At 41.0% G+C, this 25060-nt stretch overlaps 1 protein-coding gene and 1 long non-coding RNA gene across 4 annotated transcripts in view; one reads left to right on the top strand and one right to left on the bottom strand.

The window, feature by feature from the left end:
• The window catches only part of pld5 (phospholipase D family member 5), a 20378-nt gene extending 3047 nt beyond the window's left edge, over positions 1-17331 (bottom strand). Inside the window, exons 1-9 of one of the 2 annotated variants that reach the window (XM_024259524.2) lie at positions 16961-17331; positions 9189-9325; positions 7061-7244; positions 6881-6989; positions 6429-6556; positions 1181-1378; positions 606-757; positions 314-479; positions 149-239 (exon numbers count right to left, since the gene is read on the bottom strand). In XM_024259524.2, coding sequence (XP_024115292.1) covers positions 149-239; positions 314-479; positions 606-757; positions 1181-1378; positions 6429-6556; positions 6881-6989; positions 7061-7244; positions 9189-9325; positions 16961-17170 — 1375 coding nt within the window. In that variant the 5' untranslated portion in view covers positions 17171-17331. Of the gene's footprint in view, positions 1-148; positions 240-313; positions 480-605; positions 758-1180; positions 1379-6428; positions 6557-6880; positions 6990-7060; positions 7245-9188; positions 9326-10761; positions 11570-16960 lie in introns of those variants that run through there. The other variant, XM_024259525.2, reaches the window with a different exon arrangement.
• LOC112137314 lies at positions 6896-9904 on the top strand. 2 transcript variants are annotated; one of them, XR_002917519.2, is made up of 3 exons: positions 6896-7035; positions 7157-7256; positions 9243-9904. It is a non-coding gene; the product is annotated as an uncharacterized LOC112137314 (long non-coding RNA). The 2 variants fall into 2 exon arrangements; XR_002917518.2 differs by having other exon boundaries at positions 6918-7035; positions 7154-7256.
• Positions 17332-25060: the final 7729 nt, after the last annotated feature.

Raw genomic sequence — 25060 nt, 5'->3', positions numbered from 1 at the left:
TTGCTGGGGTCGGAATTATCCACCAGGAATGTTTCAACATGCGCGGGGATGTCTTATTTTTGCGTGGAGTTTTGACTACTAAATAACGCCATATAAACATCCAACTTTGAAGTGGAATGCAAATCATCAAAACAGCAAATCAACTCACCGAGGTAGACGGCGTTGTCGGTCACTACATACTTGTTGTGATTGAGTCTGAGTTGAAAGTCGTCCTTATGCTCCTTGTGACTGAAAAACCTCTGGAAAAAAAAAACATCACAGTAGTTTATTTTAACAGCACAAATGCTGGAAACGTGCCATTTCTGGTACGCACCACCTCCAGAGAGCAGTTGAGAAGCTGCATACACAGAGACTTGAGCGAGGTCACGAAGTTGAACGTGAGAGGGTGAGTCTTCTTCCAGAAGCTTATGAGCAGGCGGACCCGGACTCCCCTAAGCACCACAGCTTCTCTGATCACCTCATCGATCGCCGACCAGTACCTGTGGACGCAGCCATTGCTCAGTGGAAGATCCAGTGCAGCACGGAGTCGGCCTCCCATGATTCCTAGTCTCTTAAAACAAACTTCCTGAAAACGTTTCTTTTCTGAAACTCTTGCAAGCACTTACCTGGTTATTGGAGCTCCTCTGAAACTTCTGTTGACCAGGGGAAGGTAGTCGGTCACAGATATGAAGACGAACGTCTTTGCACTCTGGATCACCTGATAGATGGCATCAATATCTCTGGTTCGATCTTTGGAACAGAAGAGTTCAGGGGAAGTCTGTAGAGAGGACAGGCTTCGTCATGTGACTGTCACGGAAGATTCCCTTTAGCTTTAGCATGACAGCTGCATGCTATGCTAACACTGCTCCCTTAATGGAGTGTAACTCAAAATCAACCCTCCCAGAGCTCTGCTTCATCTGCACAAGAGATGGGCCAGGAGAGGAGGAGGCTTCAGGAGCAGCCTGCACCAGCATGGAGCCGTCACCTCCTGGGCGATGATTGATGCTGGAGCAGAGCTTTGGAGGTCCTGGTGTTTAGGGTAACCACATTCATTACATGTCACATTCTCACATAGAGCTGCAACTACCAGGCTGTAGATGGTCTTTGCTGTGATGTACAAAAATTCAGAACTGAACCACAGAAAAAGGCATTTTTTGAGGTTTGTGAGGTTTTTTTCTTCCTGATTCAGCAGCAGACTCACAGAGACGTAGGCCGAGGCTGGAGTGGCGTTCAGCTTCAGGTCCAGGGCCTCGTGTCTTCCGTAGAGCGCCGTTACTCTCTTCGACCAGATGGAGGGGATGTAGTCTCGGTCATGGAGCTGCCAGTAAAAGGAGAAGACCCTGTGGAGATCCAGGGCCAGGCAGCTGCAGTTATACACCACCACGCCCAGCTCCTTCCTCTGGAGGGGAGGGGGTCACAAAGAAGACAACGAGATTCACATTTTACCTTCTCCTCAGTGAGAAAGTTAATCAAATGCTCCTGAATGTATTTACGTTAGGGCTGTTTATTGGCAAGAGTCTGGTGATGTGATGACTTATAATACGTATGTCTCTATACAACATATCCCCAAATATCTGAAGAGTGTAACAGTGACAATATAAAATAATCTTAAGAAAAACTGTATAAAATATATTTAAATTATCAGAGATTAAACACTGCAACTGTATTTAACACACGAATTGCTTTTACCCAAGCAAAATCCAAGGGCTTTTATTTTGGAAATTCAAGATTTAGTTTAAAAACGATGTGCTAGATTCTTTACAGACTGTTCATTTTATTGTTTCTAAGTCGAAAAAATGAAAACTACTAAAAAGAAAGCATAAAAAGTCTCAGAAGACTGAATGCAAGAAGACAAAAACAGACAACAGTTCTAAATATATCCATTAGCTGCACAGCTGATCTTTGTTCTGCTCTGGTTCTATTTCTGAGTTCATCACAGCAGGAACAGCAGAAGCTTTTGTCTGTAAGGAAAAGAAAAGATGAAGGATTTTAGACTTTCCTTCTTCTGAGAACAAACTGAAAACAGATCTGATGATGTTTGTGCTGTAAACATTATTTTTCTTTTTGTTCCTTAGATCCTAGATCTCACATTTAGATGAACGGACAACTAAACACTTTAATACATCGTAAAAAAGCGTTCAGTAAGTTTCAATCAGAGGGAGAGAACCGTCTTAAGATGCAGTTTGATGAGACAGAACTCTTAAAAGGGATTCCAGGTGAATTTTCAGCAGTTGTTTTTGAATTGGTAAATATATTTTCCCCAGTAAGTATCAATTATAAACCATCGTGATCGTCTTTGTGAGTTGTTCCGTTGGCTCATAGCTGGCCCAGCTGTATCATAAAGGCAAAGCCAAAGATCCTGAAGAGCCAGAAAAAACATTCTTTCCTTTTACACACATTTAGAGTTTATTTGGGAGCTTTAAGAGTTGTTTTCAGAGTTAACTTTTTTATATCATTTTGGGATTTGATCATTTATTGTTTTGATAACAGCTTGTTATCTGAGGTTCTTCCTGACAGTTTAGGAGGTTTATTGACCTGTTTTGACTCAAGTGTTTACAGGTCATGAATATTTAATGCAGTCAATCCCAAACTCAAAGAATTGTTGTCCCACAGCAGTAATACCATCAGTGTGATGCAGGTATATTAGGAATCTGTTGACTTTTGTCTTTAATGGAATTAAATATAGTTTACTAGCTTGAAGTATTAGGAAGTAAAGAAGCACTGAAGAGTGTTCTCTGTTTTCTCCGTCTGCAGACTGACTTATTTCTAGGAATTTGAAAATTATTTAGTTTGAATGGCTTGGATGCTTAAAAGGGAGTTTTGTTTCATCATTTTGGAGTCAAAGACGACAGGTTAGACTAAGAAAACCGGCATAAAGTTGTTTTAAAGTAACGTTGTGAAGTAGAAAAGGGTACTTGTGAAGAATCATTGCGGTCTGTCACTTGTGGGTCTGCCGCAAACTCTGGCAGTAGTTCTGTGTCTTCATGCAAGTCTGCTGATGACTACGGTGGCCGACATGGCTCACATAAATGCAAAACACAACTCAACACAACCCATAGAGGTTGGAGGCTCTCTGTTTGGCGAGCAGCCAACCCTGGGCAGGCATAGCGACCTCTGCTTCCCAGGGACCTGCAGCCACTGGGTGGCGACACTTTCTTGTTCCCCAAACCCCGGACAACAGAGCTTTCCAGCGGCTGCGATTCTACACTTCCATGACTATGAGATTTTTATTTCAAATCAAGACAATAAAAAAAAAAACCTCAATAGTAATTTAAGAGAATAATAAAAAGATCCGCTCAGCTTTGTTTTTATTTATCCTCTCGGGTCAATGCTCAAAGTTTCAAAGCTATTGAAGCGCTAATAGCTTTGAAACTATATGAAGCTTAAAAAAAGTCTGTTATTTAATTTACGTTGTGGCTTTTGTCGTTGCGTTGTCGGCTTTTGTCGGCATGCTTCGGCTTTTGTCGGCATGCTTCGGGTGTTGTTGTTGTTCTTCAGCTGTTGTTGTTGTGCTTTGGCTGTTGTTGTTGTGCTTCGGCTGTTGTTGTGCTTTGGCATTTGTGGTTGTGCTTCAGCTGTTGTTGTGCTTTGGCTTTTGTTGTCGTGCTTTGGATTTAGTTGTTGTGCTTCGGCTTTTGTTGTGGTGCTTTGGATTTTGTCGTCCTGCTACGGCTTTTGTTGTTGTGCTTTGGGTTTTGTTGTTGTGTTTGGGCTTTTACTCTTCATGTTGTCGTCTTTTGTCTTCATGCTTTGGGTTTTGTCGTTGTGCTTCCACTTTTGTCGTTGGGTTGTGGCTTTTCTCTTAATGCTGTCGGCTTTTGTCGCCCTGCTACGGCTTTTGTTGTTGTGTTTGGGCTTTTCTCTTCATGTTGTCGGCTTTTGTCTTCATGCTTCGGATTTTGTGGTTGTGCTTCCACTTTTGTTGTTGGGTTGTGGCTTTTCTCTTAATGCTGTCGGCTTTTGTCGCCCTGCTACGGCTTTTGTTGTTGTGTTTGGGCTTTTCTCTTCATGTTGTCGGCATTTGTCTTCATGCTTCGGCTTTTGTCGTTGTGCTTCCACTTTTGTCTTTGGGTTGTGGCTTTTCTCTTAATGCTGTCGGCTTTTGTCGTCCTGCTACGGCTTTTGTTGCTGTTTGGGCTTTTCTCTTCATGTTGTCGGCTTTTCTCTTCATGCTTCGGCTTTTGTTGTAGTGATTTGGCTTTTGTTGTTGTGTTTGGGCTTTTCTCTTCATGTTGTCGGCTTTTGTCTTCATACTTCGGCTTTTGTCGTTATGCTTCCACTTTTGTCATTGGGTTCTGGCTTTTCTTTAATGCTGTCAGCTTTTGTCGTCCTGCTACGGCTTTTGTTGCTGTTTGGGCTTTTCTCTTCATGTTGTCGGCTTTTCTCTTCATGCTTCGGCTTTTGTTGTAGTGATTTGGCTTTTGTTGTTGTGTTTGGGCTTTTCTCTTCATGCTGTCGGCTTTTGTCGTCCTGCTACGGCTTTTGTTGCTTTGTTTGGGCTTTTCTCTTCATGTTGTCGGCTTTTGTCTTCATGCTTCAGCGTTTATCGTTGTGCTTCCACTTTTGTCGTTGGGTTTTTGGCTTTTCTCTTAATGCTGTCGGCTTTTGTCGTTGTGCTACGGCTTTTGTTGTTGTGCTTTGGCTTTTGTTATTGTGTTTGGGCTTTTCTCTTCATGTTGTCCGCTTTTGTCTTCATGCTTCGGCTTTTGTCGTTATGCTTCCACTTTTGTCGTCGGGTTCTGGCTTTTCTTTAATGCTGTCAGCTTTTGTTGTCCTGCTTGGTCTTTTCTGTTCGTGTTGTCAGCTTTTGTCATTGTGCTTCGGTTTTTGTCATTGTGTTTCCACTTTTGTCGTTGTGTGGTGGCTGTTGTCATTGTGTTGTGGCTGTTGTAATTGTGCTTCATTTTTTGTCGTCATGCTCCGGCTTTTGTCGTCGTGCTTTGGCTTTTGTTGTCAGGCTTCAGCTTTTATCTTAATGCTTTAGTTTTTGTCGTCGTGTTTGGGTTTTTCTCTTCATGTTGTTGGGTTTTGTCTTCATGCTTCTGCTTTTATCATTGTGCTTCCACTTTTGTCGTTGGTATGTGGCTTTTTTCTTAATGTTGTCAGCTTTTGTTGTCGTGCTGCGTTTTTTCTGTTTTGCTTTGGCTTTTGTCATCATGCTTCGGCTTTTTTTGTCGTGTTTTGGCTTTTGTTGTCAGTCTTCAGCTACTGTGATCATGCTTCAGCTTTTGTCACCATGCTTGGGCTTTTCTCTTTGTGTTGTTGGCTTTTGTCATTGTGTTTCCACTTTTGTCATCGTGCTGTGGCTGTTGTCATTGTGTTGTGGCTTTTTTCATTGTGCTTTGGTTTTTGTTGTCATGCTCCGGCTTTTGTTGTTTTGCTTTGGCTTTTGTTGTCAGGCTTCAGCTTTTGTCGTCGTGCTTTGGCTTTTGTTGTCAGGCTTCAGCTTTTGTCGTCGTGCTTTGGCTTTTCCCTTCATATTGTCGGCTTTTGTGGTCGTGCTTAAGCTTTTGTCATTGTACTTCCGCTTTTGTTGTTGTGTTTTGGTTTTTGTCATTGTGTTGTGACTTTTGTCGTTGTGTTATGGCTTTTGCATTTATGTGAGCTGTGTCAGTCCCCATATCTTTCTTATTGTTTGTTATTCCACAGAAACTGAAAAAAGCACCAATCCTCAAGAGCTAGAGCTTTGGATTCTGATTTTCTTTCAGTTCCTTTCCCACAGAATTAGGCATGGCATCATTTTCATAACAATTACAAAAAAACAGATTCAAACTTGCAGAAACCTCCACTGTGCTTCAGTGGTGTTCTTACACTCGACAGAATTGTTTATACCTTCTGCAGCTGAATATTTCTCATTTGACCCATCAGGCTGGAGCTGCTGTTGACTGAAATGTCAGGAGCTGCTGAGCTGAGTCTGCAGCAGAACTCAGTTTATCACCAAGTCACTCTTCTATCTTTTTGGCAGCGAGTCTTTAATTTAAATCAGGGGTGTCAAAACCATTTTAGTTCAGGAGCCGCATTCAACCCGCTTGCAAAGAAATGCTGTTTATTTCTTGATCTCTTGTTATGGGGCCATTTCTTTTCTTTTGCTTCCCATAGTGGTGGAACTGCACATCGCAGGTATTTCTTTAAATAATCATAAGTCGTCACAGGAATGGGCTAGAAACGTGCTTTTTTTTCAGCCGCCTAATATTTTTTCTCCTCATGACTGGGCTGGATCAAACCATCTGGCGGGCCGGATGCGGCCTGTGGGCCGTATGTTTGACACCCCTGATTTACTAGACGATTTCTTCTGTTCTGATATCACTGAGTGGTCGATCTAACTTCTATTTGTGCTTCATTTTCTCAACCTCAGAAGCCTATGCTTAGTCCTAAACATCAAGTTTGTGTTTCTGTGCACCCCCCTCCCGCCCGTGCGCTCACCTGCGCTGGTGATTTGTGTTTGTTACCTTGGAGAGCGACCTCCAGTCCATATCAGCGCTGCCGATGTAAATGTGCTGCCGATCCACGATCCAGAAGGATGAATGCAGCCCACCCCGGGTGAAAGCGGTCATGTTTACAAAATGAACCTCTGCTTCTAGATGGATGAAATACAGACAGAAAACTCTGAGAGATGGAGACAAATCTGCCAGCTGGTCTCATGAAGTCTGACGGGAATGTCAGAACAGAAAGCACTGGCAGGAATCCCATGTTTTTCTTTAACCTTAATGGTGAAATTGCAGGCAGGAGCAGTTTGAAACATGGTTTTATCCGCTGGTGTAAATGCATACATCTTCTCTTGTGTAAATTAAAGGTGGATCACAGGAAAAGAGCTAAAGGTGACAGTCTCTGGAGTCATTTGTTTTTTTTTTTTTTACCACCAGACAAAATCTATGAAGTGAAAACCTGACCCCACACTCACGGTGTGCTGCCAAAGCCCTCAGCTCTGTGGAGTTTGTCAAACTGCTGGCAATCTTCAGTTTGACCCTGCGAGACTTCAGGTCGAGCAGTCGCTGGAACAAAAGTTGACCCTGAAGCAGAGAACCCATTGGTACAGCCTCTCCAGAGCACACACAGGTGCATCTACATGCAGGAGCATCACCTGTTTGGCAGTGTTTGGTGGTGGCTCCATGTCCCAGGATGTCAGGTCCCACACAGAAGACACCACCTCAATGGAGTGCTTTGCTTGATCCAGCAGGGAGTGAAAGGCGACAGAGAGAGGGAGGTGCAGCCTGCCGTCCGAGTGGAGAGAGAGGTCATCCGGAATGTTCTCCACGAGCACGATGCTGAAAGTTACAGTAAGAACTTATGTCTGGTTCTATATTTTAAGTGTAAGAGTTTCCTTGAACAGAATGAGCTATAAAAAACACACATCATGCTGAACTACATGGGAATGAATGGGTTTGTTTCCACTGACCGGTCCAGTCCAGTATGGAGTGGTACGGGACGGACCAGTTAATCTTGGTGAGCTATTCTACTCAGTTAAGCCTCGCTTCCACTGAGCGGTTTGTTTTCACGGTGTATGCGTGGTGTAAACCAGTGGTCCCCAACCCTCAGGGTGCTGACCGGCACCGATCGGTGGGTCACTTGGTACCAGGCCACAGGCAGAAAAAAATAAATAAATGTGCTTACTTAGATTATTTCCATTTCATTTATTTTATGATACTGAACAAAGTTTTATTTTGAAAAATTTCCGGATTCAATTTACATCTGTCTATGTCACGTGACTTAAAACGACTACCTGCATGCCTAACTGGATTGCTAAGCTAGTAGCCCAAAGCTAACAACAAAAATCAAACAATAAAACGTATTTATAAAGTTTCTTAGAGGAGACAAAAGTCGGTGAGGAAACCAAATCAAAGCCTTCGACTTCAAAGAACAATAAAGCTGCTGTTTACTGACAAAACCGGGAGTTTTCCTCGACATACGGAATAATTAAAGTCGTTCTCATGCCAGAATCCGCTCTGGCTTATACGCGGCGACAGACTTGACTGTTTCCCACATGCAGATAATAAAGTTGGAGAAACGAGGGATTCAAGTTTGTATGATATTCAGAAGATATCAGTTTTATTTTGCTTTATTTATCCATCACAGCTTAAAAATCAGAAACTAGTCTCCAGTTGTAAGCCTCAATCTACTGACATTAAAGGCAAAACAATCATCACAAAGTTTAAACCAGCCACAAAGATTTACAGAGAATTAAGATGAGGGCTGGTCTTAAAGGAGCCCCACGTCTAAAGCAACAAACACCTTTTTGAGCAGGAAGACGGGACACAACTGGAAGATCCTTCATAAAATGAACGTTTTTTGCTGATCACCACTAGCTCCATGGAGAAATTGGGTGTTGGTGTTAGACTGGGGGCGGAGCTGGCAGAGCAGACTCTTCCTGAAAGGGGCGGTCTCACTTTGTGACATCAGCATGTGAGGGTTTCCATGGGTATGGGAGGGGCTGCAGCTGAGAGCACAAAGGATTACTCAGAAATGTGTGAATGGTTCGGAAGGGCCCTTTATGATGATGAATGAACAGTATAATACACTTAAAAGTCCAAAAAGTCGTTTTTTAAAATATGGACCCTTTAAATATTCAGCTTTATACAACGACAGAAGTCTGTTTTTGTGACAGATATTTTTGGGGTAATTTGGTAAAAGAAATGCAACATTTTCAACCTAAATTACAGGAAATTATTTTTCCAAAAAGCAAATAATTTGCATAATTATAATGATTAAGCCAACTACAGCAGAATATGGCTGGACAATCACGGTTTTCATAACTTGTAGATCAAACATATAGATTCAGTAGTTTGGTTGAAAATGCTTCACTTTTATTCCAAAACACTAAAGAGGATTCATATTCTTAAAAGCATTAAACTCATATTTTATCATTAAAATTTTTCATTTTAGAATTTTCAGACTAAAAAGTTCCCAAAAAATTTAGTTTTCATTTGATGGAATTTTTCTGTGTGAATCTTTTTTCCTCTATTAGGAATACTTCTCACTGAGCTGTGTCTGCTGTTCTGATACAAGAATGAACATTTATTGGTTCCAGTTATTGAATAAACAAACTGATATGATAGTTAAGGTCTGGTTATGGTGTGAGACAAACTAGCTTATTACCTTCTTATTTTTTTTTTATAAGAAACTACTTCTAAAATGACAATTTTGTGATCAAATCTGTTTAGATTCGGATCTACTTCCTGTAGGAAGTGTAACAGTTCGCTGTCAGGTCTTACTGGCAGTTTCGGCTGCAGTTCTCCTCTGTGATTCCATCCTCATCGTCCCCCCAGATGTTCACCGAGGAGAAGATCAACACCAGCAGCACGCTGAAGCAGCAGAGGAGTGCAAAGATGGCAATGCACTTCTGCTGCGTCTGGAAGACAAAGGCAGACGACAAAAGTCAAAACGGTTTTGGGGATGGAGTGCAAATGAAAATGAGCGCTGCTTTAAATGCTTCTGCTCTCAGTCAATGACATTGATTGGAGGTAAGGATTCATGATCAATACAAATGCTGTCCCACAGAAGAACGTTCTGAGTGGAGGACTGGCCCTAGTGCAAATAAATTCCCCCAGATTCATGTGAACCCCTGCTCCCTGTTCTGCAGAACCAAACTTCCTGCTGCTGTCTTTTCAGACAGGCAGCTCCCAGCTGACAGCGTTTTTATGAGCTCTGCGTCAGAGTAGGAACAGTCAATGTTGCTTTAATGAAAAGACATATTATAGACCATACTTGTGGACATGCTGTGTGTGTGTGTGCACAGCCCATGGTACACAGAGTCAGAGGTAATAACGCCACCCTGCCCGAGGACTCTGATTCTCAGTTTTAAAAGTGCAGAAAAGCACTTCTGTTTTGCTTACGGCGGCAGATCTGGCTGCTTCACTGTCGGGCTTTGTGGCTTTGGGAGCTGTCAACTTCACATTAAATATTCTCTTTTGTGTGTTTGATCAATCAAGTCAATTGCATCCGAGTGATGAGTTTGCCGCATACGATGGATTTTTTCTAAAGCAGTGTCTTGCAGCGACAGCTTCTGTTTGCCCTGAAATAAAACAAAAGTATGTTGAGCATCAGATGATTTAGGTGTGACGCTCGGACCCTGTCCTCCTCCCCCGCCCTGTCCTCTCTGCACTGTCTCACTCAGGCTGTGGCTGTCTCACCGCTTCTCTTCATTATGGTTAGCAGGAGTTCAAGGACCAGTCTCAACTGTGCAAACACGACTGCGAGGAAATAAAACAGCCTGATAGAGAAGGAGCCAGACTAGTAGAGACAGCGCAATCCATCAGGGAGCTGCCCCAAACCTCAAGAGCACCAACTGCAGCCACAAGTCACATATCCACAAAAAGCTCTCCGTCAGTAACTGTTTAACACACAATCCCAATCTATTTAGTTTCCAGGCAGATTTTTTATAACATATATACCATTTGTTTTCAAATATAAAACTTTAACAGATTATAGAATAAAAGATGACAAAATACTGATTTGAGTCTTTTATTTGGAAACTCAAATACTCTGCACTACTTTTTGGGTTGTGATGAGAAAAAAACAGTGAATTAATTTATGTATTAGTGAATTAAAAAAATGCAAATGTACACTCGTGCTGCAGTTACAACAAACAGTGATTTCCTATACAAGCCTGAAGAGAAAATGGATTTCACATAAAGCCTGTCAAGACAATAAACAAACCCCATCTGCTCCAGGGGTGGAGGGGCACACAGGCTGAGCTGTTGCAAGTAAAGAAATTTAGTTTTTATCCCTAAAAAATGCATAAAAATGTGTATTCAGAGACTACTCCAGATGGAATGTGAAGATCACCTTCAGAGGCTCCTGCACAGCCGGTCCTGCCGAAACAGCCATAACACTTGTCCAAACTTCTGATGGGAATCAGTCACGAGTATGTCCAAATGCCTTCAGTCTGTCTGCTCTTCACTTTTCATCTCTGCATGCTTTCTCGTTGTCGTCACAGGTTTGATCCTAACCTCAACTCCTGTTCTCTGATGCCTCCTGACATGCTTCGCTTGCATTTGAGCGCCTCACTCTGCATCTCAGTGGAGGTGGGGAGAAACACAGAGCCTAAAAAACCACCACCCCCTTGTTCAGACAGCCAATACAGAGCCGTGGCTCTGATTTTCCTCCCTCCTCCTGCCTCTCACTTTGGATCTGGTTCTTTATCCATTTTGTGTGAACAAAACTTGTGGAGAAGAGAGGGACGCACAGAATTGTCTTCAGAGTTTGAGATAGCCTTGTCTCTAGATCGGAAATACCTCCATGAACAGTTTCTGAACTAGTCAGTTCACACTAACTCCAAAGAATCCTCAAAGCTCCAAAAAACAATGCAGGATAGTCAATGTCAAGAACTTTCAGAGGATCAAAATGAAAAAGACTGCCCTAAGTTTTTTTTCTGCAGATGAATGCACCTTACTCCAGCTCTCCAACTTCCAGACTCCTCTCTGGAGTCCAACACACTCTATAAACAGGTTCAACTTACTTCCTACCACAGAAACTAAGCTCCTAGTAGATAGAACACACCCTCCAGTCCCCTTCTTAAAAGGTAGAACGACCACCCTAGTTGGCTAATCCAGTGGTATAGCACCCAAGTGCCACGCAATGTTGCAAGACGTGCTAGGCAAGACAGTCCCACGGCTTTCAGAGACTTGAGGTAGTCAAGATGGACTTCATTCACTACTGCCGTTGTCTTACTACTGATGAGCTCTTTGACTAATTTAGTGACTTCTGCCCAGGTGAGGGACAGTCCATCCCACAGTCCTTAGCAATATACTTCTACATTTCTTGGTGCACTTTTGATGTTAAGCTAATTTAGATTTTTTTAAAGATAGAAAATCCTGAGTTCTTTGTTTTGTGATACACTTTGTGAAGGAAAAGGAGTCAGGCATTTTCCACAGCAGCTGGCTCTATGAAAGGCTCAACTCCGAGCGCAAAAGTGTTTCAGCCTCTTTCCAGCTAAGATCAAAGTTCCTAACATTGCACACTCAGGTCAGAGGCGAACAAAAACAGCGAGAGAAAGAAAAAAAAAAAACCTTCCAACCTCAACAGACTGTCAGCAACACTTCAACATCTATTGCATCAAGTTACAGCCTGGACTGGTGAGGCTGGCACACTATTGACAAGGAAAAAGATCAGATGTCCATTTCAGATCCAGCTGTAGAGCATAGAAACTACTCAGTTCAGAGATCTCAGATTGACTGATTACTGCACAGCATTCCCAACAGGAAATATTAATTTAAGGTTCTCATTTTGAGTTTCAGGCTCCCAACTTAACTCCCAACTTCCATGCAGCTCAATCTTTCCTTTATGCTTAAAAACAGACATCTCTGGTACGTTCTTTAGATTTCCCACCAGGGCATCAGGTTATGCTTTTTTGGATGATAAAAAAAGCTCTGATAAACCACATAATTCAATGCTAGAACTGAACCTCCTCAGTCAGAGTGGGCTTTTATGGTTCCCGCACCTCTTAAAGCATCTCTCTGATTCTCCTTTTGGTAGTTGAGCAAATGAGCTTTCTTTAAATAACTTGCAGGTCGGCCTCGTGCTGCTGACACGCCTCCATTTGATGCTCAAAATTAGGTTCTGTTTGGTTCTGCTAGTGCCCAGCCGAGCTCCCATGGAGTTTCACCTTCACACCAAAGGTGAATTTCCGCTTGTGGGTGGGGTAGTGGCGTTCCCGTGACGCCACAGTCAGGGTCATGTGAGTGAAAGGTGATGGGAAGGGAGCCGGGCAGCAAGCCAGAGAGGCTGGGCAGGGAGATCCAGCTGTTAGGTCATCCTAAGGGTCAACAAATGAGACAAGGTACTGTCCACTTACCACATGTAAGAGGAATTGAGACAAAGTGGGCGGGCAACAATTATTTTTTGCTCTTTATGTGATAGAGGAAGGTGGTGGATGCATCCATGAGTCTTTGCTTTATCATTGCTTCAATTGATCAATTTGTGGTCAGTGTGTAGGATCTGCTCAGCCTATTAGCATTGTCATAAGCAGATGCAGAGCAGTGTTCTACAGGAAGGTCACAGTTCATCTTTCTATGTTGTTTCTGAAATGTTTATTATTATTATTCTTTCTTTCTGACACTTTGAGTGGAAATTTGACCCTCACCACATACTTGAAAACTCACCAAAATTTGCACACACTTAGGGAAAATTAAAGATAATTTTTTGGCAATGTAAAAGAGCCCTCCCCCCACCCTCCCGCACAAACCTACGGTTTGGTGGCCGTTTTGTGGAAAAGTCTGAGATTTTTTACATTTTTGTACGTTTTTCCACCATATTGCAAACAACACTTTTTCTGTTCGATTTTCATGAAACTTCTTCTGTCAGCTCTTTCACAACACCAGATGTAAAGTTGTCAAATATATGAGTTATGCAGCGCATTCAAATCAAACATTCAGAAAAAATGTAAGAAAAGTTTATTTTTTTTTCAAAGATTAATCATCTTTGCCAACAATTTTGGCATCAGTATCCTGCATTTTTGTGTAAATTGTATTTACAGTATGAATAGCTGCACTGTTTTCAATGGTGACACCTTTTGTTGAAATACTAAAATACCACTGAAGTCAATTCTATGGCCTGGTTAGTGGAGCTTCTGCTCTATATTCACGAACTTGGGTGTAATTAGTGGGAAGGAATGTTTTCTGAAAGCAGTTTCGGTGCATATAGATGCCATTAGGGTTGACATGCATATTTTCATAAATTATTAAACAGTTAATAAAAAAACATTAGTAATGTTGTAAATCTTCAGCAGGGGAGACCGGGAGTTTTTTTTTTACCACGAGTAGAGTTGGAACTCTAATTTTCTTTATGTGTATAGATATAGTGAAAAGATTTACAGGCAATTGTATAAGAAATTAAAAACTAATTACATACTACGTCTTACACATGATTCAGCTTCTTCTGGTTTATGATGGTAAAGTTCTTAACCAATCACGTTCAACTAGCTTGTGTTTAGCCTGCATTTGGGAGAAAGAAGACGCTCTTCTTCTTTAGAAGTTGAACCAGAAGAGCCAGCAGAAATTTAAGAAGTGTATCTTGTGAGGAGGAGTAGTGCAGCTGCTACTCTAATGTGTTTCTCTGTCAGGTGGACTTCAGGTTCTACCATTCTTTGGACTGAAATGTGTGCAGATTGGAGAGTAAGTCTGTTTTTGACTGAGCTTATAGGGACGACACAGTCTGTGCTTCCTTCTTAAGTGTCAGTTGTGCAGATGTTTTTTTTTTTTGTTTGTGTTCCAGGCTGATGTTGGTCTCAGTACAACCAGGAAACAGGACCATAGCACCACTGACATGTACAAAACTGTTGCAGTGACTTTTGAAAAGAGTCCAACAATTCAGAAGCAGAGAAGCAGAGAACATTGACCAGGAGAAGGCTATTCAAGCTTCGAACCACTTCTGCCTCCAACTTGTCCAGAAACACTGCTGTTGAGTTAGACACATTTAATTGAAAATATCCTTCCTGATGGCTCCCAGAAGATTTCAGGAAGGATTTAAATTAATGTTTTAATTGGAATCTTTGGCCTTGATTCATCAAAGTGAGCTTTAAGGGAAAAACTAACCCAGCAGAGCTCTGTTCTCTGTTGTTGGTGGTCATCTGAGCATTAGAGGGTGGAGCCCTATGACTGTTCACTTTCAGGTCATCACTGTTTTGCTCTGCTAAGGGCCAAAGCTGGACCAGGTTTAGAATGAAATGTTGCGTTTAGTGGAAGCCTGATGTTTTTTTTAAAAACTCATGACAATTAAAATTGTGGTTTAGGTGGTTTTAACATTCTTTTATTATTTTCTCACAATGGAAGACGCATATAAAAAAGATTACGCTTAAAACTGCATTTTGGAGCATTTCTTTGTTCAAATTGTTGTGAAACAGATGCTTATCAAAAAAATGCAGTTTGAAGAAGCTCCCAGTTGTGAGGCAGCAGCTTAACTCCTGTGCTATCCTGGGCATGTTTACTTTAAAATTGGGGTCATCTGAACTTTTATTTTAAACGATTATTTATCTTTACTCATGTCCGTAGCAGACATAAAATCCTGACCACCTATGTCATGGGAGGGATCACAGATCAATATAAGGGAGGGGTCATCTGGGCAGGCCAAAATCTCCCTGCTCCGCTCCATTCTGATGCATCCACTTCCAGACTTATAGATCCATTAATGTCTTCATTTTCCATTGTTGTGTCAGAATTACTTCACTACATGCTGCACTATATAATGCACTTTATAGAGGTTTAGTAGTGCGGTCTGAATCTACAATTCCAAAACTTTCTTTCCTAGAAATTTCCCAGAAGTCTCTGCATTGATGCTCACTAGATTGGCGAATATCGACCACAATGCATTGTGTTTGAACAATTTTTGTAAACAAAAAAATGTATTTGAATCTGTTATTATTTAAACCATCCGAGTTTTCATCATTAAAATACTGTGGATTCATAAAATAGTCTTCATAAAAATGCTCCTATTCACTAAGCTTTTACTTCATGAAATTGATGACGTTATATTTGTCATAAAAAAAAAATACTGAGTACTGGTGTCTAAAATGCATTTTAAATCCACGGTATAAACAATAGTTGTTTCAGAATTTAGGGAGTAGGGAAGGAAATTGGATGAAGCCCTTTTCTGCGCTGGAGAACTCAAATATTGATCACCATTTTTGTTTCTCCACTAATGTTAGATTGGGGGTTATGAGGGGCTGTATAGTACCGGGAGAGAGTGTAAACAAAGGAATGATGGGATATCAGCAGAGGCTTACTTCCTCTCCAACGGCCCCACCCACAACTCAGAGGTAAATTTCTAATGAACTCCTGCTGCTCCGCACTAATATTGTCCTAGAAAAAAAACACTTTTTTTTAGTATTTTTGCTAAAAACTGCATAGTCATAACTAAAAGACCACTTGGAACAATTTCACAATAGATCAAAAGATGATTGGAGTAGGACTTTAAGTCTTCTATTGTTGTTCTTACTGTTCTACACGTTATTAGTCCTGTCTGTTCTTTACTGTGACACCTTGGTTAGTTTGGGCTCTGGTGAAGTGCTATCCAATTAACTTTTGATTGATTTACCAATTACAAATGCTTCAGCTTCCCCTGAGAAGAAAATCGTTTCTACACACTGACCCACAAAACTCTTTTACCCAAAATTTATGAACTGCTTTTGGGCATCTGAAAACTTCCTACTCTGAGCTCGTTTGTACCAAATGTAATTTGGGTCACTGACTCAGCTGTACATCATTTATGGCTCCTGGATGCTGCTTGGTTGTTTGCAGTGCAGGACAAAGCAAACACAATGAGAACACAAGCCTTTTTCATCATGGCTTTTGGTCAGGAGGGAAACCGAGGCAGAAAATTCCGACATGGAGTAACATGTCCAGGCAGAGGTCATCTTACAACAGGATGACAACATTTGAAATAGCTTTTTGAGTTGCTAGCTGACAGCTGCTATAAATGAGCGACCCCCAAAAAATATAATTCGAGCCAATTTTTTTTAAGAGCTGCTGATAATAAAAAAAAGTTATACATTTTTATTATAGGACCTACACGATTAACACAAACATCCTGACATGAAGCATCAGTTTCACCACAAAAAACAGCTCTATGTTTTTAGTGTTTAGTTGTGTGAGATGCCAGGTGTTTTGTTGCATTTCATAAATGAGCTCATTGTGAGTCAACAGTGAAGAAGTGGTCATCAGTTCCCGTTGGAAGCAGCAGTGCTCAGCTGTGCAGCAGGAACTGTCTGGAGTTAATGCTGATAAACAGCGAGCTCACACAGGAAATGGATTCCCAGAGGCTAAAACTACTGTGGACTTAAAACAAGCCCATATACATGATGCTTTACTTTAGCTTTTGGGGTTTTACTTTGAATTTGCACAAGCTAATTCATTTTTTCAAGAATCACATTACATTTTTTGCAGCCAAACTTACTTTCTACATTAACATCAGTGTGTAAAAGTTCTGGTTGAATTTGCTGAGCTGGGACAGTAAAGCTGCAGAGGAGGAAGATGCTCGACAGTTGGCTCACCCGCTCCAGCTTGTCTTTACGTCGCAGAAAGATGGATGCAGAGTAGCCCTGCTGCTGGACGGTGCTGTAGCTGCTGCTGCTGCTCTTCATCTGAGACAGGCAGGCAGACGGAGCTGGGGGAGCCTCATCTTGCTCCCCAAACCGTGGATTAGCTGACAGTTCCATTGACTGATGCCGTCTCCTGGGATGAAGACACACTGGGCTGGACATGCACTAAGATGCTGTCAGTCCTGTATCCCCTCTTTCCTTTTACATTTCTCTCTCTGAAGCTGAATCAGCTGCTGTCGGTCTCTGTGCGGTCTGAGCTACAATCAGCCTGCACTCTGCCGTTTGTGGCCAGAGCACCACAACCTCTTGACGCTCTCACTGGGGAGGACGAGTGTGGGTGTAGCTGGTGTGGTACAGTCTCCTGAGGGAGGGGGATGGGTAGACTGGGCTTAGTTAGTCTCTGGATGGGATGAGGATGCAACAGGAGCTGCTGCAGGCTAACACAGTGGATGTGTGTGTGTGTGTGGGGGTGGGTGGGGGTTGGGGGGTGATGTGATAAGATTAATTGTAGACAATCTGACGATCTGATTTTACACCTGGTCTCTTCAGCACTGATACCTGCAGAGAGATAGAAGATCCTAAAGCAGCCAAGAGGAAAAGTTCTCTGGATACAAGAGACAAAGAAACAACCTTTGCTTTTTATGTTTACTCAGCCTCATTTTTGACTGGATAAAAAAACATATAGTACTTTACAATCAGAAAATAGCCTCATATTGCATCTTATTTAACCCTTTAACACTTGAGGCGTCGTCGGTGACGCTTAAAAGCCTTTAACATACTATAACTTTTCAACCGTTAACATGATCAACGTAATTCCCAGATTCTGAAGGAGAAAAGTGGCTCATGACACTTCTTTTTTTGATTGTCAGAATAGTGTCACCTGAGTGGCATCCAGGGAGCATGCAGGGCAGCTGGGAGATGTAGTATGTTCAGTACTCTGAAGACAGCTCCCTCTGGTGGCCAGACAGGGAGACAGAAGTCTGGTTCCTGACAACACCCAAGTTTCTGGCCTGGTTGGTAGTTTTTAGTTGAATAGATTGAAGCTCTGTAGTGACGTCTAACCTTTTTTCTTTAGCCCCAAAGACAATAACCTCAGTTTTGTTTTTGTTTAATTGAAGTAAGTTGTGACACATCCAGTCATTAATGTCCTCAATGCATTTACCAAGAGCCTGTACAGGGCCTCGGTCTCCTGGTGTCAGTCTAATATATATCTGTGTGTCATCTGCATAGCTATGGTAACTAATGTTGTTTTTCTTTATAACCTGGGCCATTGGGAGCATGTAGATGTTAAAAAGAAGTGGCTCCAGGATGGAGCCTTGGGGCACTCCACATGTAATTTCTATTGGCTCAGAAGTGAAGTTACCAATTGACACAAAATATTTCCTGTTTTCTAAGTACGTTTTGAACCAGTTTAGTACTGGCCCAGTGAGACCCACCCAGTTTTCCAGTCGTCTGAGTAGTATTGCGTGGTCGACTGTATCAAACGCAGCACTGAGATCCAGTAAAACTAGCACTGACATATTTCCACTGTCTGTATTCAAACGTATGTCATTAGTCACTTTGGTCAGAGCCGTTTCAGTGCTGTGGTTCTGTCTGAAGCCGGACTGAAAGACATCATAGCAGTTGTTATTTATTAGGAATTCATTTAACTGATGGAAAACAGCTTTTTCAATTATCTTACTTAAAAATGGCAGGTTTGATATCGGTCTGTAGTTGTTCATTTGAGTTTTGTCTAGACTGTCCTTTTTTAGGAGAGGTTTGATTACAGCTGTTTTCAGTGGTTCTGGGAAAACACCAGATGTTAACGACAAAAAGCTTGTGGGTAGAATATCCAGACAGGAGGAGTTCAGTTGACATGGAATGTCCTGCAGTTCTTTACTGTTTATGGGTTGAAACTGAGCCATTGGGTTTATACTGGTTTCTAGTGGATATCCTGGACTTGTAGTTGATGAAACAATTGTTTGTCAAATGTTTTTGATTTTTTTTTTCTCTAAACAATTTGGCAAAGTCCTCACAGGCTTTTGTGGAGTAAAGTTCTGGTGTCACTGACACAGGGCATTATGAGAGTTTTGGTAATGATGTCAGAGAAATAGGACTTCCTTGCATTGCTCAGATATTAATTATAAAAGCGAAGTTTCTCTTTATAGATGTGGTAATCAACCTGAAGTTTAATCTTTCTCCATCTGCGTTCAGATTTCCTTCAATCTCTTTTTTTATTCTTTACGAGTATGGAATCAGAGATCACCTGAAGTCAGTCATAAAAATATAAACAATAGCCAGTTGCTAAACTAAACTAAACTAAACAGACTAAGCTAAACTAGGCATCCCTGCCTTAGACTCTCCTTCAGTGAGGAAAAACTCTTAAAAAAACAGATTCCAGGAAAAAATTAAAGAAACTTCAGGGATGTCCAGATGAAGGATGGATACTCTCTGATGATGGACAGGCGATATACGGGGACTGGTGGACAAAGTACTTTATGTAGCACATTTCTGGATGGCTATAGACTTGAAAACGCCTGTTTTTTTTTTTATCTGTGCAGAGGATGTTATGTGCTCATCAGTATTATCTCTTGCAGCACTTTTCTTTCAACTCTAAAGGTTCCAGTCTCATCACCATTGCTGAAGAAGCCTTATTATTGCTTTATCTTCAAAGTCTTTGATGCTGCAGACCAAGCAGATTACTGCAGACCTCCGTCTGGACAACAACATGTCTTTTATAAGCACAGTGTGACATCAATCTGATCACATTTGATATTTAGTCCAAAACATTTTTATTTTACTGTAATATAGTGAAAGGGTCTGATTGCTGTGTAAAGTTGTGGTTTGGTAATTCAGTCTCATGGGAGGTTCAACCCCTCTTTTTGTTTGATCAGAACCTGTAATGCCATTGCAGATTCAAAATGGTCACCAAGCTGAAGCAACTTTTAACAAACAGATGTGAGCAATGAGACAACACACTGTATTAACCCTCTCAGGGTAAGCGTTGCAGATTTTCAACAGTGCAACCCTTTCCTGTGTAATGGGGTCCAAATGACCCCACCATTACATTGATATGTGGTCCCTTCCATGACAAGGGTGGACAGGATTTCATGTCTGCCACAGACACCAGTGAAGTTAAAAATAAATCCTTGAAATCCTTGTTTTTTGGGGTCCAGTTGACCCCACTTTTAATGTAAACATGCCCAGGCTACTACTACGCCATATGATCATTTTCCCCAAATATCACATTTTTCTTGTTACTAAAACTAATTTGGCCCTGATAAGTTTAATGAAGGTCTATAGTTTTACAGTAAATAAACATTAGATACTAAATGTGAACCACAGTTTTTGGGTTGTGCACAGCGTACTACACAGAGGGGAGTACAGGTTGTGTTGCAGTTCCCTCGAGGCTCATCCGGTCACCTCAAGGTGAGTCATGAAAATGGAACGTAACATAGTCATCCATCTGGAAAGTGTATCATAAAGTATTTATAGAAGGCTGGTTGACAGCTCTAACTTGTAGCTCTTAATGATCTTCTTCTTGAGGTATTGTTGCTTTGAGTTCAGGATTACTGCTATGCTAAAAAACAATCCGAAAATATCACGGGACAGATAGTTAGACAAACCCAGGAGCAGGAAGACCCAGACAAATCTTGGATATTTCACTAGTCGTTTTAATAGTGATTCCAAACAAAGGTACACACATAAGATGCTCCGACACGGAACACAAAAAAGACAGCTCCTTCAATAATGAGAACAAATGAGATAGCTGAAAACAGATGCAATCATCTCCAGGAGAACCAAGGGGGGAGGGTCTCTAAGAGAAGTCACAGCTGAGAGACAAAGAAAAACATAGTAAACAAAAGCAGAAGAGGCAAGTCATTACACAAAATTACTGGCTGATAGTAGAGGGTTCTGACCATTTAATGCATAAGAGAACTGGACTGAGTAACTCCAAACAGGAAGTACCTGCTGGCTCCAAGAAGCCAAAATCCATTAACTTTGATTGAAAAAAAAAACAGCTATTACTCAGTCATTCGATCTGTCAGAATAACCATTCTTGTTATGATACATTTTCTAACACGTTCTTTCTAATCCTGTTTTTTTCCACGTTTTCTATATAGCAAGTTATTCTAGTTATTAACTGGAAAATCAGATGCATCGGTAAAAGCATGAGGTAGCACCTACCGAAAACGTTCAAAAGGTTTGATTGACAGATTCTCCTGATCTGCTTTCAGAGAAAGGAGTGTGGACTCCAGACAAGCTCACTCCTGATTGGCGACAGTAGTTGCCCAAGAAATGTTGATTCAGACCAATATGTATCAGTCTCTGCTCACTGTCAGTGTCTGGCTCCAAATGTCGACATCAGAATCACAAAAAAGAAAAAAAAAAAGTGGCGACTGACAGAGGCGTGCCTGCCAGCACGCAGCTACAACGCCTCTGACCATCACCAGGACATTCATACACATTCACACGCCACCCCTTTGATGGTTCCATTGTTCTGTCCCCCAGGCAGGAAAACACTCCATAACCTGATGCTTACACCTCCGTGCTTTCAGCAGTGATGGACTGTGGAGGTCATAGACAGCATTCCTCCTTCTCCAAACATGAAGAGTGGAGTTAACGTCATTAACATTAACGTTCATTATCATGCTTTAGATCCAAAAAAAACAAAACAAAAAATAAACCAAATTTTTATTTTTAAAAAAAGTGATATCAAGAGGAGAAACACCAACAGTGGCACCAATGTGCACCTCCAGAAAGAGGTTCTACGGGGATACAAACCCTGACACAGCTTTGGAGGATTAAAGAAGTGGAGCAGAGGATATGGAGATGTACAATTAGCAGTGTGCTACCTCTGGCTGCATGGCCAGTAAAATCTAATTTGCAGTGTGTACTTGGCTGTGCAAAAGGTGGGAGGGAAGCCATTTGGGTTGTTTGTGGTGGAAAGATGGAGACTCAGGAGGAGGGAGGAAGTCGGAACTTAACTGTTGTAATTAGCTTTTCACTAAACCTACACAAATACTGTTTGACCTTCAATCTGACATCATCAGGCACTGTATAATTAGAATCAAAATTAAGACTTAATAGAAGTATTTAAGGACTTTTTGGCTTTGAAAGCCTCACAAAATTGAGTTCACGTCCTTGTAGATTAGTGATGTTGTAAGAGCTTTAGGAATCTGTTCTAAAATGTCTTATTTATTGAAAAACAAATTTCTGAGGGAGATGATCTGCTGGTGACTTTGGCACACGAACGCCCCTTGTGGTTCCTCAAGCATCAAACTCTATGACTTGATGGATGTGTATTTCACTGTGTGTGACAAAGCAGCTGCTGCTGGAAGAACCAAGACTGCAGGAAATCAGGAGGCGGATGGATGCAGAATCAGCTGAACAGATGGTGCCGCAACTGTGAAACTCAAACTCTACTTTAATCTGATCTAAATTTGGACAAAATATGTTAGTGTCATCAGTAAATACGATTAACTTCAACAAGTGACAAGTTACAAACGTTTAGTTTCTTTGTCAACTTGTAAGAAGATCAAAGTTGGGTTCCACTGTAAAAAAATGTCTGCAATTTTTAGAGACTAAAACTGGTCAAATCCTGATAGTTAACAACTATGAAAAATGAAAACGACTCTTTAATTAACAGGTAACTTATTTAAAGTCAAAAATGTTCCAAACCAACAACTTTTACATATTTGTTCTGTACAAAATACAGAATTATCTAGTTAAAACATGTCATATTTATGCACCTAAAGACATGTAAATGTCCTTACTACTGATTTAACAGTGACTGCATGTAAAATTTAAGGGGAAAATGTCATGATTCAATTTCCTTTATCCCACTAAAAATGTGTTACCTAAATGTTTTTTTATCATGAGAAATGTTTTTCTTTTAAATTGGATTTGTTGTAATTAGATCAAAAAATTAAGTAAAAGTAACTGAATTATTTCAACCAAAATATACAAAAGAAATTTTACTGTATTTTTCCCATTCCTGGAAACAAAATTCATTTTTATTATACAGGTTACTGTTAAATTACAACCTGACATTGCTTATTTTACTGTAAAATTCTGATATATTTTCCAATAAAAACTGTTAAGCTGACAGTAAAACACCTTTTACTGTCATTCTATTAAAAGTTTTACTGTAAAAAAATGTTATAGTGTTGTTTGTACAGTAAAATTCAGTCAACCTCAGTGGCCAGATTTCTATCATAAAAACGAATGTTTGTCTTTGCTAAATTTACAGTGTTAAATTGTGTTTCTTAAGGTTAAATACTTTGCTATTCACACTAAAAATAAGGAATATTATCCAAGAAGAGCAGTAAAAAAAGCAACATAATACCATTTTTATAATGAAACTTTGCCAATTTTTCTATGTAAAATTGACAACAATTTTTTTCAGTGTAGACAGTTCCTCTGTTGTTTCAATCATAGCACCAAAGTCATTGCTGGGGATAAAAAGTAAAGATGGTTTGTTTTTGCTTTTTGCTTCTTGCTCAAAGAGATTTCTATCTCCACAAATAGATCTGTCTTTTTTTACAATCTATTTGGTGTGCTGCTTGTGCACCAAATCCATGTATTCAAACTCCATTGAACTTTTTAATTCTTTTTCCAGCTGGGAAATTGATATTCTAGGAAATGTTGAGTCATTCAGATTGTTTTGTGCTCTGATCATCTTCAGATACTCCTGGTTTAGCAGAGCTCCAGCACAGAACAAATTAATGATGCATGCATCTTTAGAGCCAGTGGATGCTGCAATATCTTCAGTGGTGTAGGAGACCTGCCGCTGACACATCTGTGATGGTGTGACAGATGATGAAGTGAGAGCAGAAATGTGCTGCACAGCACCCATCCATGAAAAATGCTTCAACAGGACAAGCCAAACTCTTCTTGAAGAAATGATCTTTTGTCCTTGGTGGACGTCTGGATGTGTCAGTTACATTTAAGTCTAACCTTAAATTGGTTTAAAACAGAATGATTGATACATTTGGAAAAACACAACTTTCACAAAGATTCTAGCTGAATTAGAAAAATAATTTAATTTCAGAAAAAAGTTCATATAAAGTGTAACATAAAGTGTAAAAGTGTAACATAAAGAAATAATGAGACTATGGTGTCATATCCCAAAATGTCACAGCAATGACTTAAATGCAAGTTTTTCAATAAACTAAAGGTAAAAATTTTATGGCGACCGGACAGTTTTTCTCTAGAGGTTCATATCCATCAGTGGCCGCTCGGGCACATTTCGAGGTTGTGCAGTGGCATGAAGGCAGCAGTTTTTGATTGATAGGAGGGTCTCCAAGACCCCCAAATCATCTGAAAATTGGACGATTTCAGACTGCTGACCTCCTCCTCCCGTGCTGCCGTTCCACTGCCACCATCTGATTGTTGCACTCGATGAGGGCTGTTGACATGGGACAGGGGCCCAGCAATGACCAGACATCAATCTGGTGATCCCGGCCACTGTGGGTCCTTCATATAAATGGAGAGATAGTGTTGATGCTGCACAAAATTCAGACTCTTCATCTGTTGAAGACTCCTGCTAGTTTTATTTTGTTCTTTTTCCTCTCTTTGTCCTCAGCACTCTTATACTGCTGTTTTTTTATTTTAGTTTGGAGTTTTACCTTGGTAGTCTTGATTTGTGGGCTTTGTGTATTTGTTTTCTTTCGGTAGATTTTGGTTAGACTGCTTTTAGCAGGGAGCTGCTGACTCTGACGGTCGACATGGCTGGGTCAGCAGTCTCCTTGACTTATTTTATGTTTGGCCAAGGTTCCAATTCCTTTTGTTTTGTCTTTTTGTTTGAAGCATCACTCTAATTATTTCTAGGGCTGTCAGATTTGTCGCATTAAAAACGCATTAATCTGACGTGTGCTTGACGCCGACAATTTTTTTGACGCATTAATCGCGGACTTTCTCATACATGCCTTTCCATACCGCACGCGCGGGCGTCCCGCTCTTTAACTCACCGGCTGCTCTCACTAGATCGCGGGCGGGTCTCCAAACACTGAGCTGCAAGCTAAAACCGGCCGGCGCTAGGACCTGGAGAGCTCCTGCACTCTAACTCGG

This window comes from Oryzias melastigma, linkage group LG1 (genome assembly GCF_002922805.2).
Source record: "Oryzias melastigma strain HK-1 linkage group LG1, ASM292280v2, whole genome shotgun sequence".
In the NCBI taxonomy this organism is placed as follows: domain Eukaryota; kingdom Metazoa; phylum Chordata; class Actinopteri; order Beloniformes; family Adrianichthyidae; genus Oryzias; species Oryzias melastigma.
The sequence above is the reverse complement of the archived record's forward strand: the minus strand, read 5'-3'. Positions and strand labels throughout refer to the sequence as shown.